Source organism: Odontesthes bonariensis, chromosome 4 (assembly GCF_027942865.1).
Source record: "Odontesthes bonariensis isolate fOdoBon6 chromosome 4, fOdoBon6.hap1, whole genome shotgun sequence".
In the NCBI taxonomy this organism is placed as follows: domain Eukaryota; kingdom Metazoa; phylum Chordata; class Actinopteri; order Atheriniformes; family Atherinopsidae; genus Odontesthes; species Odontesthes bonariensis.
Genome location: NC_134509.1, coordinates 6,602,248 through 6,615,029, shown reverse-complemented (window position 1 = coordinate 6,615,029; position 12,782 = coordinate 6,602,248). Strand labels below are relative to the sequence as shown.

Sequence of the window (12,782 nt, the reverse complement as noted above, 5' to 3'; positions counted from 1 at the left end):
TGACACAGTGTTTTGTTATGGTGCCATTCCTTCTTACATCACTTACAAGACTTTCTGTCACCGAGGGAACGGAGCGAGTTTCAGTTGTTATTTTGCCCAATTCTTCCAGTCTTAAGGTGTGCAACAGTACACGGTTGTTGTCTCTACTCATTCTCTATTGAAAACAGGCCAGTTCATTGCCTGAACCTGCTTCTTCCCCAGCTACATCTTAGTAATTCATGCAATATTTTGTTTTGGATTGTCTTTTTGAAAAATAGATGGACATTCCTGGAAAAGTGTGAGTTTGTGAGCATATGTTACTCTGAAATCTCACTGAACGTTTGTGCTGACTGATACAGGCCCATACCATCACAGAGCCTGGCGTTTGGACTTGTTCCTGATAACAGTCTGGAATCTTTCTGTCTTTGGTCCAGAGAACCCAGATTCTATTTGCTGAAAGAAAGAAAAAAAGAGATCTGGAATACTGAAAAAGCACATGTGTGACAGTCCATCCCAGATGTCCCAGAGCCCAAGAACAAGGTTAACAAGAGGCATCATTTTCACACGGTAACAGTTAAAGGGGCATTTGTGAAAGTATTTCCATATTGTTGTGCTAGAAAAGGGGTCCTTCAGCATTCTCCTAATGTGGATTTGTCAGCTGTTGATGTTGATGGTCTTGATGCTGTGAGAGATCAGAGGCCCTTACTTCTTATGCCTGAAGTTCCTCCCGATCCCATGAATAGTTGAACAATAATGTGCACTGGAGAGGGGGAAATATGCAAATCCATTCTAATCTTTCTTTTAGGAACATTGTTTTTAAAAGTCAAAGTGAATCATTTTCTGATGCCTTTATTGACAAACTGGACATCCTCTGCTCATCTTTGCTGCGTTTGTACCAAATCATCAATACAACCACCTGTTGACATCAAGTATTTGAAATAACGTTCTTAGTTGCGTTTTTTTAAAGAAATCTCCTTAACCGCCACCCGCCCATGTGTGCAGCTGGCCTGATTTACCTGAATGGATGTATATTAGTGAATTAACCAATGGCAATGAGAGGTAATGGTAACAATAGTAATGAGCTCGGCAATAAGATAAATGTCAAAAATAATTTTTGGAGTTTTAATGATTAATTAGCATTTCTATATTGTGCTAAGTTTGATTAACGCTCTTATTTCTATTATCTGTCGTTGCTTATGTTTTCTTCCTCTCCATCCCCTTCTTCTTCTGCTGCTGTTAGAAATAGTAATGCTTAAATCTTAATAGCCATTTCTTTAAGTATGTTTCTGCAGGATCTCAGCAAAGCTTTCCCTATTACTTGTTGTGTACATCTGTGTAAGTGTGTATTTGTTGTTCTAATTTCATAAGGTCCTAAAAACAAAAGGGACAACTATACTTGTGAGGTCCGATATGTTTTGTTGGGACCAAATGGTGGGTCCCACATGTTTGAAAGGTATTTTATGGGTTTTATGGTCCGGGTTACAATTGTGTTATGGTAAAGTTTAGGGCAAGGGTTAGGAGTAAGGGACTGGGAAATGCATTGTGCAATTTATGAATTACCACAAAGATAGAAAAACAAGTGTGTGTGTTCCTACACATATTCTTGCTTCTAATGGGACTTTTGCATTCAGTTGATGGTCCTCTTTAGCAGACATGCTGTATGGGATCGGTGGTTAAGCCTTTTATAATTCTCTCCTCATCTGGTGGTCTGTAATGGATCTGCCCCTCAAAACTTGAAACGTGTGTGTGTGTGTGTGTGTGTGTGTGTGTGTGTGTGTGTGTGTGTGTGTGTGTGTGTGTGTGTGAGAGAGAGAGAGAGAGAGAGTTCTGAAAGCTCAGTAACAACCCATGCATGCGCTAAACTAGCTCCAGATACTTTTGTTCATTTCATTCTCTCTCTGCTCTTACAAATGACAGAGGAGCAGACAGGTGGTGGGCAGGTTAGTTTTATGTTGTAGAGCTCACTGGAGTAAAACATGCACTGGAGCCTTGGGGCCATAAAATAAATGACAACATTTCCTCAAATCGGCAGCTCTGGAGCCTCGCCGTCTTTTACGTTCTGTGTCTGACACAAACGCACACGCACACACACACGCACACACACACGCACACACAGAAGTGCACACATTCACACACTGTGTTAATGGCTTCATAATTGTCAGAGGCAGACCACTGAGCATAATCAGGAGACTGCAGCAAGGCAAAGACCTCCATTTGTAATTTACTGTGACAGATAGTACTTTTTTATTACCCAAAAGCCTCTGATTTGTTTTGGGATGTGATAAACTGCACTCTTCCACATTCTTTTTAATCTCTTATTTCACTTGCACTCTCTTTCTTTCCCTCTCTCTCTCTCTCTCTCTCTCTCTCTCTCTCTCTCTCTCTCTCTCTCTCTCTCTCTCTCTCTCTCTCTCTCTCTCTCTCTCTCTCTCTCTCTCTCTCTCTCTCTCTCTCTCTCTCTCTCTCTCTCTCTCTCTCTCTCTCACACACACACACACACACACACACACAAACACAAGGCAGTTCAGCCCCAGACTCTGTGTGACCTGGGGGTCAGAAGCATTACGCCAAACAGACAGATGCTGAGTCAGGGAGCAAAGTTCATCTCATCACAGGAAATCACGGCTGCAGTTCACACACAAACACAAAGGGACGCATGCATGCGTGCTCTCAAGCAAACACACACACACACACACACACACACAATTACTCATACAGACCCAGTAACATATGATTAAAACGTCTTGGCACGGTTTGGTTTGGGGTTAGATTCAGAATTGATCTTTAGTGCCATTTTGTAAAATAGTTTTTCTCATTAAATAGATTATATTTTACTCCATAATGGCTGGAATCAAATCAATGTAGCAAATCCAAGTATCCTCTTTTTTCCTAAATGCATCTTCCTTGTCAAACTTGCCTTTGCCACAGTGCAGCCTGACCACTGCCAGGTGGCTTTGGTATTCAAGTGAGTCCTCACACAGTTTTTTTTTAATTATTCTTATTATTTATGCTGCCAAACAAAACCTGCCAAAGTGAGAGTTATAGAATGAAAAATGGGCCAAAAAATGCAGACTCTCAACTTTAATTTGAGGATATTCACATCTAAACTGGAGGAAACTGTGATTCAGAGGCTTAAATGTAATAGGACAAATTAGCATAACCATAAATAAATGGTTCTGCTTTTCAAAACTTTGTGAAAAATCTTTTTACAGGTCTTGAACCAATGGACCCCACCAAAAAAAAAGCATTATCCACATTTTGATGCTTTCCTGGAGCTGTCCTCTGCTGCGTTTTGTTCAACGGTTCTTTTTTTGCTTTAATTTCATCTTGAGCGGGTGCAATGCAGCTCAGTCCGGTTGAGATCAGGCGATTGAGTCGGTCGGTGCAGAATATTCCACTGCTTTACCTTAAAAGAATGAGCCATTCTGACACGTATCTATCCTTTTTCCTTCCTATCTTTCTGATGTAGGTTGATCTTAGCTTCACCTGTCCTAAGAAGTCAATTTTAGAGCTCTTCTGGCTTTATACAATGTTTTTTTTTTTCTCTGCCAAAGTCTAATCTGGCCTGTCTGCTCTTGAGGTTTATGAATGGTTTGCACCTTGTGGTGAACCTTCTGTATTTGCTCGCGTGAAGTCCTCTCTCCATGACAGCCTCGATAATGACATCTCTGCCTCCTGGAGAGTGTTTTTCATCTGGATTGATGTTGTGAAGGTTTTTCTTTACCATGGAGTAAAACACGCGCTCATCCAGCTCTGTTGTCCTCTGTGGGCGACTCTTTTATGTTGCAGAGCTCATTAGTGCTTTTCTTCTTCCTCTGAATGTACCAAATTGTTTATTTGGCCACTTCTTACATTCTCTCCATCTCTCTGATGGATTTGTTTTAGTTTTGCAGCCGTACAATCCCCAGTTTAATTTTCATTGAGAGCTTAACAGCTTCTCAATGAAAACATTATTCTTGGAATAAACTTGAGATCCTTTACCTGCTGAAGTCATGAGGAATTGATAAAGAAATAGCCTATACCTGTCCATGAAGCAGCTTTTTCAGACAACAATCCAATTAAATCTGAGCCCCTTAAAAAACATCCATATATCATGAAGAACTTCTGAATATTTCTTATTTTGGATCTTAATCCCCTCCAATAAAGATGAATGTCTCTAACTCTGTTGTTTTCTTAAGCTCAGAAAAAAAAATTTTTCATGTCCCAAACATGCTCATGAGCCATTCGAATAACATACGTAAATAATTCAATTCAGTGCTTCTGCACACTGAGGCAGAACTTAAAGATGCAAGAGGTTCATCCTCTAATTGGAGTGGAAGTGTGTTTATTATGCTCAGCAGTTGGTTTGTAGGATTGGAAATGGGGATGCTGGCAATCAGGATGGAAAAGCTGTGTGTGTATGTGTGTGCGTCAGTGTTAACAAGAGAGACAAATGGGACACACAAATAGGAATGGAGAGAGAGAGAAAGAGGCAGGCAGGTGCATCACTAATGGCTTTTTAAAAAGGTTACAGCATAGAGCTCTTCTTTTCTAATGGGTCTCTGGCTGTGCTTGGGCAATTTCCGGAAAAGATAATGTTGTTGAGAGTCCAGAGAGTTGTGTGTATGTGTGTGCGTCTTGACGTTAACAAGGCTGACAACCACAAATTCAAAGGAGCACGAAGAGGAGGCGGGAAGAGATTGGTGCAATTTAGAGAAACGGACAAAGAGAGAAATTGTATGTGTCTATATTTCAGAGTAATTGTGACACTACATTACATTTATTGGCTTGATGAGTGACGCCCGCCGTGGGCCATCAGAGGTCTGAAACGAAAAGATTGAAATTTTTTTATTTGTTTTTGCACATTCTTACCTTCCTTATTTGCCATTTGATGTCACAGATCTCGTGAATTCCTCTGAACGGTTCCCTCTTCCAGTAAGCACGGTACACAGGGCCATCTTCTGTCCACAGCTGGCAACTACAACACCTTGGACTAATTGGGTCACACAGCAATCTATTCATCCACCAATGAAACTTGGTGGTCTGTACAGTCTGTTCGTCTGTTTGTCACCATGATTGCTCAAAACACAGACAAATTTAAACAGACATTAAACTTTTTACCAGAGGTAGCACATGCAGCTGAGGAGTGATTAACTTAGCAAGTTTGATCTGGATTCAGGATTTTATTGTAATAATAATTTCATGCATCTTTTCAACGCCATTTGTTTTCCTTGATAATAAACTGGAAAAACTCTGAACAAATTACACATTATAATTCTAATGACGTACATTTCACCTTCAGTTTTAATCTTGAGGAGAGAACCATCTAAAGGCCACAGAGGGGCAGTGTTGTCCCATTAACACACTAACTTCACACCGAGGTGCTCACCGGGGAACTGTTCAGATGAAGTATCCCTGTCAGAATGCATCATAGATGAGCAACTTTCAGCTACAAGGATGTTACACTTAACTGATGGTAGCTTCAGATAAAGTTCAAGATAATAATGACCAGAAAATGTAAAAAGTGTTACCTTCTTTTTGAAGCATTGACAATCTCATTGATTTTGAATGGCGCACATCCTCTGTCAAAATACTAGAGTTGTTTTACTTGTAGGACATTAAATTATAGTTTTCCCTTATAAACATGCATTTGGACCTGTCAGAAAATGAAGGAAACACAACAGATAAATAGATTAGGTTCCCTGGTTTGAATCTCGGCAGGGATCTCTCTGTGTGAAGCTTGATTGTTTCTCCTTTTGCATGTGCAGCTCCTCTCCTGGCAGTCCGGCTTTCTCCCACAGTCGAAAAGCAAACCTTATGTGTTAATTGGCGATTCTAAGTTGACAGTAGGAGCGAGTGTGAGCATGCACAGTTCTTTGCCTCATATGTCTCTGTTTTGGCCCCGAGATAAACACTTGTGACCTTTACGTCACACTCCCTCTTGCGTGGTGGCAGCTCGAATATGCTCCAGTTCTCTGCGTCCCCAAATCGGATAAAATGGGTATGAAAAATGGGAGGATGCTACAAAATCCAAAAGCAATGTGTGAAAAAACAAGTAAATTAAACAAATTACAAAAACTACAAAAAACCCCAAGAGCGACATCTCAGACTCTACAGGCCTCAGTTAGATGGTTAAATGATAAAGTTCATAACAGTACAAGTAGAGAAAGACTGAACAAGTTTGGCTTGTTTGGAAGGGTTGCCAGGAGAGAGAAAACAGTGAACAAACCACAACACTTCTAGAACAATGGGCCTCATGCAAGAACCGTTCGTACGCACAGATTTGTTCTTAAGTCGTGCGTACGAGTGATTTAAGAGAATTTGCGCATTCACCAATCTTTTCGTATTTTACGTTTTCTTTCAGGTACGAACAGAATTTACGAGTGATCCAGACGTGTCGTTAGCCTGGCTGACGCGTCCACATCTCGATGAGATGGTGGTCTGGGAACTAGGTGTGCATTTTCTCGTATTTGAGGCGTGGTTTACGAATGCCTAGAGCCGTTTATTGGGCGCTACGAATGTCTATCAAATGGCGTCTGGTTCTTCCCATGCTGCTTTGCGCACGATTCATAGCCAATTGTATCACTTATACCAGATTACGTATGTAGAGCGACAGAAATTCGACGAGGAAGAAGGCAATGAAATCTTTCAACGCCAAACGTTACTCTTTTTTAAAAGTAAACTTGCGTTCTAAGCTACTTAAAACACTTTCTAAGGCTGTATCGAACGGTAACGTTGTGTCCGCTGCCATGTTGGATTAACACTCTACAAGCTTCGGTGTCGCGCATAGACGTCGTCATCGTCTTGCTGCCCCCCCCCCCCTGTTCTGTGATTGGTTCCCTAACTCAGGCAAAAATAAGGGCGGTGGTTTCCAGGCTGCCTTTGCAGTGTGAATGAAATCGCACACAAAGCAGCATGGGAAGTCCCAGGCTAACCCGTCATAGGAGTTTCGTAAAATAGTCCGCTGTTATTCCATTTGCTTGAATAATGGATTTTATATTTAATTACTTTGAAGCAAACATAGATAAATATATACATTATACCCCATAATGATGCTGACATTATTCTGTTCGACTTAAATTATGCACTGATTGAAGGTTAATTTGAATCTGTATAGAACAAGGTCAATGGGAAGTGTAGCGGCTGAAGTTCTGCTTTTGGATGCCTTAGCGTGTCAGGCTCTTGGAAGAGACCGTGTGGAGACAGACGAATGGCAGACATCGCGATTTAGATTGCCAAGGACTGTGCTGCTACAAATATGCAGCTTGCTAGAGCCACAACTCCAGAGAGAAACACGCCGATCAAACCCAATTCCACACACGCCCAGGTCCTCACCACTCTTGGATTTTTGGCCACTGGAACCTTTCAGAGGGAGATTGGAGACAGATCGGGGGTGTCCCAGTCCTCTGTGGGTCGTGCGCTCCCCTTGGTCATCAAAGCTCTCATCAGTTTATCACCCATGGTACATCAAATTCCCATACACCGCTGTCCAACAAGTACAAATTAAGAGGGACTGTCATGCCGTGGCTGGACTGCCAATCATAATTGGAGCACGAGACACATATACGCATCAAAGCACCCGTGCTGTCGTGGAGCGCACTGAGCTGAAGGCCAGGTGGGGGTGTCTCAATACAGCGGGGGGCAAACTGCTCTATAGCCCAGAGAAGGCATGCCAGATTTGCACAATATTGCCATGAACGAGGGTCTCCACCTGAACCAGCCCAGGCAGACAAGAAGCTGTGGTGCCAGAAGACCCCCCTCATGGACCGTCCCATCAAAGAGCCATCATGATGAGGCAACAACTGATTGCACGGCTTTAGTTGCAGTCATCGAGCGCCTGGCCATAGCGAGAGGTTTTTTATTTTTTTTTAAGCCATTTTCATATCAAACCATTTCTTTTTTATTTCGGTGACATTACGAACCACAGGTGACATTGAATTAACAGCACTTCTAATTGCTTCCCATTTCTTTGCTTTAGCAGGTCCCGTAATTCCACTGCTGACACTGCTAAAAAATTACAGATTTTCCTTTTTGGATCTCTGAAAGCAGAACTTCAGTCTCAGAGCCCCTAAAGTTGTTATTTTTGCGCCTTGATGCCGTTTTCATGACTAAACACTCAACACTTCCTGGCACAGGAGAGAGGAAGCACAGCCTTATGGTATAATTTTGGGCGTGAAGTATGCAAATCTACTATCCTCGTGCACGTGCCCCTTACATAGGCACGGGTGGGATTCATCATTTACGCAGGTCGTTTACACACTTTTTCCGAAGTTAAGAGCGTTTGTTGAATCTGACGTGGCGTGTTCTTACGAGACCTTCGTACGAAAAAAGTGAGAGAAATTTAGAATAAAATTACGAAAATGTTCTTGCATGAGGTCCAATGTTTTTTGACAGGTTCCACCAAAGTGGAGATGTTTGGTCATAATAAACAGCGCCATGTCAACATGAAAACATCTCATACCAACTGTCAAGCACAGGGACGGAGTGATGACGATTTAGGCTCGTTTTGCAGCAACAGGTACGGGACACCTAGCAGTCAATGAGTTAATCATGAACTCATCTGTAGTGTATATAAAGATTATTATATAATATTCTAGAGTCAAATGTGAGGCCATCCGTCTAACAGCTACGACTTGGCTGAAACTGGGTCATGCAACAGGACAATGGGCCTCATGCAAGAACATCTTCGTATTTTTATTCTAAATTTCTCTCACTTTTTTCGTACGAAGGTCTCATACGAACACGCCACGCTCTTAACTTCGGAAAAAGTGTGTAAACGACCTGCGTAAATGATGAATCCCACCTGTGCGTATGTAAGGGCACGTGCACGAGGATAGTCAATTTGCATACTCCACGCCCAAAATTATACCATATAAGGCTGTGCTTCCTCGCTCCTGTTCGTACCTGAAAGAAAACGTAAAATACAAAAAGATTGGTGAATGCGCAAATTCTCTTAAATCACTCGTACGCACGACTTAAGAACAAATCTGTGCGTACGAACGGTTCTTGCATGAGGCCCATTGATCCCAAACACAGCAGCAAATGTGCAACAGAGTGACTGAAAAAGAATAGAATCCAGGTGGTGCAATGGTGCAGTCAAAGTCCAGAGCTCAACCTGACTGAAATGCTGTGGTGGGACCTAAAGAGAGCTGTGCATAAACAAACGCCTGAAATCCTCAATGAACTGAAGCAACATCGTACAGAAGAGTGGATGAAAGTCTGAAATGGGACTGATAGCATCAGACACAGAAATAAAAAATGACGGGTGAGCCTCAATTCCATTCAGTCTCCTCCGTTTCAGTGGTGCAAGCATGCTGCAGGGGACCTGTTTGGAAGAAATGGGAATTACACCTTCAATCAAAATGTCTGACAGATACTGAAGGCTAATTCAAAGCAAGTAGTCACCATACACTTTCTCAGAGACTTTGGGGCTTCCAATGTAACATCAATGATACATCCTATTAACGGATTCACGAGAGTGTGATAACTGTAATTTATTTAGGTAAATAAAATACAAAACACAGACTTAGAACATGAAATTAACAGATAAGATGTGCTCAATCTCTTCAGTTGTTTACAGAAAAAAAAAATCAGACTGAAAAAAATGTTTGTCATCTCAGAACTAAAACCAGCACCTTGTGCTATAACAGGCATTGTTAGGACACCTTGGCAGGGGTCCTTTAGAGGCCTGCACTCACACACACGCACAAGTGTGAAAGTATAGCATCTAATTTTTGACAGTTTATCTCAAGAAAACAGATCGCCAAATTAACAGTTGTGCTGCCATACAATGTGCTCATTATAAATATACACACAAATCCCAATAAGCACACGTACACACACACACACACACACACACACTCACGCACACAAACACACACGCTGAATAAAAAACATTATAGCGTCTTCTTTATATAACCCACTCCAAGAACTAGTATGACCTGCAGTGTCCTTTGGAACCGAGCAGAAAACGAGCAGGTTGTGTGCACGCAGGATGTATGCAAGAACATGGCTTCCCACACATCTGCACAGCGCTACATTCCTGCTTTACTTTAGATCCCGCTACTACTCATGTTCCTACACCACAGCCTCAGGTGGCTTCACACTGTTCACACACTTTAAACAGAATGATAGTGTTGTATATACTCTATAAAGAAACCTAAGCACTGTACAAAGCTGTACAAAACTCTGAATTCATCCATCTGTGTTACCCACCGCTCTTTGACATTGCTTTTATACAGTCGGCACGAGGAGGTAATGATGGACAGAATCAGGGAGACACCGGGAACAACTGATCAGACAGATCAGCTCTTTTGACACATTTGTTTTGGAAACACCACCTGAAATGAGTGAAAGAAACATCATATTTGTGTCCTGCATCTTGATATATATATATATATTAATACATATATCTTATAAGAAAAAAATAAATAAATATGAGACAACTAACCAATAAGAACACTGAACAGTAAGTAGTACATTTTTGGGATAAGAAACCGATGACCCAAAATAAATGTGGTATCACAAGCACAGCTCTAGTGGGTATAAAATCTCTCCTCTATCACGTCACACAATCAAAAGCAAAACAGAAGGATACAACACAGTTTACTGAACACTGAATCAGTTCACCTGTGCTATAATTTACAGAAGTGCTCCCCTCTGAGACGGCAAATCTGTACCACAATACTCAACTTTCCCTGCATTCTAATGACACAAAGGTCTTTATTTGTTAATTGTGTCCTGTGCTCGTTTCCATTTATTGTCCTGAGTATTACGAAATGGTCTTTAGGAAAATCCACTTGTGACCCTCAGCTCAGCTGAGTGTTTGTTTTTTTTCTTTTTTGATTGGAAATATCAAGTCATCACCAGCCAACAGTCTTTAGTCACTGTTGAGTCCCTGTGGAAAAGCGCACAAGGTAACAGGACACAGTATTGCTTTAACAGCTCTGGCTTTTAACGAGGCTTTACGTGGGGTCTTCTACACCCAAAGGGAAAGGGAGGCCATCTTGAAGAACAAACAGGACAGCGAAGGGAAGGGATGGAGGTCTCTGTTTCCTGCTGGTCCTTAGCAGATGACAAAACTCAGCCAAGCTGTTTTCCTCTGCGACGGGTGAACCTTCACACCTGGGTGGATTTGACTCGTCGCAGAGGTTGTCGTCCTTCAGGGTGGGCAAGGCAGGGCGGGGGGCATTCAGTGGGCAGGTCTAGACTGCGCTGGTGAGGCAATGTCTTGGTGGGAGGAGCACATCTGGAGGGACGGGGGACAAGGTTGGCTGATGGTCATGTGATCTCAGAATACGGTAGCCCTGGAGCCTAAAAGTAGGAGGAAATAAAGAGAGGGGAGATGGGGAGAGGAACATAGCGGTATAAAACCTCTCAAAACAGTTTGGAAGTTCAGGTATAAAAGATTCAACGTGCTGATGATCCAGACAGGACTGAGAAATCAGACATTTCCATTAAAAGTAGATGCAGACAGACAACCAACGTTATCAGTGAGAACAAGTAAAAAGCAAAAGACAACACTTAAATCACAAAATGTAAGCATTTGTCTCACCTAAACCCAAATGCAAATACATTCCTAACCCCAAACCCTTACCTGGAGGCCACTTAACTTTTCAAGTGGACTCTCTACACGGGGCAGGCTGAGGAGAGGCAGCCCAACGGAGGGCTCTGAACGCTGAGGATGAGGAGGAGGAGGATGAGGGACTGCTATCTGGGTTGGGTTGAAGTTGTTGATCACACATGACACCTGATGGAGAGCAGACAAGAAGGGGCGAAGAAAAAAGAAAGGAGAGATTTGCGTGAAGGGCTTTGAGACCAAAGTGTGTCCTCCATTACATCCTTCCTTCTAGTCTTAATAAAGACTCCTTTACCCAAATGACATCAACCGAGCTCTCTTTTTTGCATTCTTCCCTCACACAGTATCTATCAAATGAAAATATTCTTAGACTAGAAAATTTCATTCAAATTTAAAAAGAAATGGTCCAACTATGACTGTGGTTAAATGATGAGGGGTAAAAAGAAAAAATTTCAAAATATCACCCCTTCGGTCTGGTGATTTATTCCACACACAGTTCATAAAGTTCATGCACATATGCATAAAAGTTCTGAGTTACAACATTCTTACATACTGGCACAATATCACTGACTTCATAACCAGATTTGGTGACAGATAAGATCCTTTTAATGTCAAAGGAAGCTTTTATACATTTTTTTTTTAGATGTGGTATGCTGCTTGAGGCCCATGTCCTACAAATGCAAAAAATGCAGTTCATTCAGGGGCGCCGACTTTTAAAAAAGTGTGGCTTATTCAAATAACCTGTAAAACCTTTTGTGTGTGTATTGTGAGTGATCAGACCAGTATACAGATTTCAAGAACTAATTGACTTCTGAGCCAGCTATCACAACTCCCTGCTCCAAAATGTTCTTTAAAAAGCTGCTATTCCAGAAAATGAAGGCATGTGAATTCAAATCCGTGTCTGAGTGCAGCTGTGGATGATGCCAAAGTTTCAGAGACAATGCAGGTAAAAAAGGCAGATGATGAAATTCCAGTTAAAACTGCAGGTGTTGGGAGGCCCTCGTTCTCATATCATCAGTCTTGCATCGTCTTAAACACATAGCAGTGTTTAAAAAAAGCTGAATAAAGTTAAAAAAAAAAATATTCCTATCATCTTAGTTGGCAATACCAGGTTGTCTTAGACTTTCTCCTGTAAATTAAGAATAATTTGCCTTGAAAATCAATGTTCTGATAACGTCTTCCTCTGGCCTGCCAAACAGATTAAAGTGAGGTGAATTTCAGAGACGGGGGGGGGGGGGGTTAACTG

General features: G+C 41.7%; 1 protein-coding gene across 6 annotated transcripts in view; it reads right to left on the bottom strand.

The window, feature by feature from the left end:
* Positions 1 to 9,482: 9,482 nt before the first annotated feature.
* The window catches only part of LOC142378314 (phospholipid phosphatase-related protein type 5-like), a 48,742-nt gene continuing 45,442 nt past the window's right edge, over positions 9,483 to 12,782 (bottom strand). For 4 of the 6 annotated variants that reach the window (XM_075462655.1, XM_075462656.1, XM_075462654.1 and 1 more), the window contains 2 exons: positions 11,571 to 11,707; positions 9,483 to 11,271 (listed from right to left, as the gene is read on the bottom strand). In XM_075462655.1, coding sequence (XP_075318770.1) covers positions 11,163 to 11,271; positions 11,571 to 11,707 — 246 coding nt within the window. In that variant the 3' untranslated portion in view covers positions 9,483 to 11,162. Of the gene's footprint in view, positions 11,272 to 11,554; positions 11,708 to 12,782 lie in introns of all 6 variants that reach the window. The other 2 variants (XM_075462657.1, XM_075462659.1) reach the window with 1 other exon arrangement.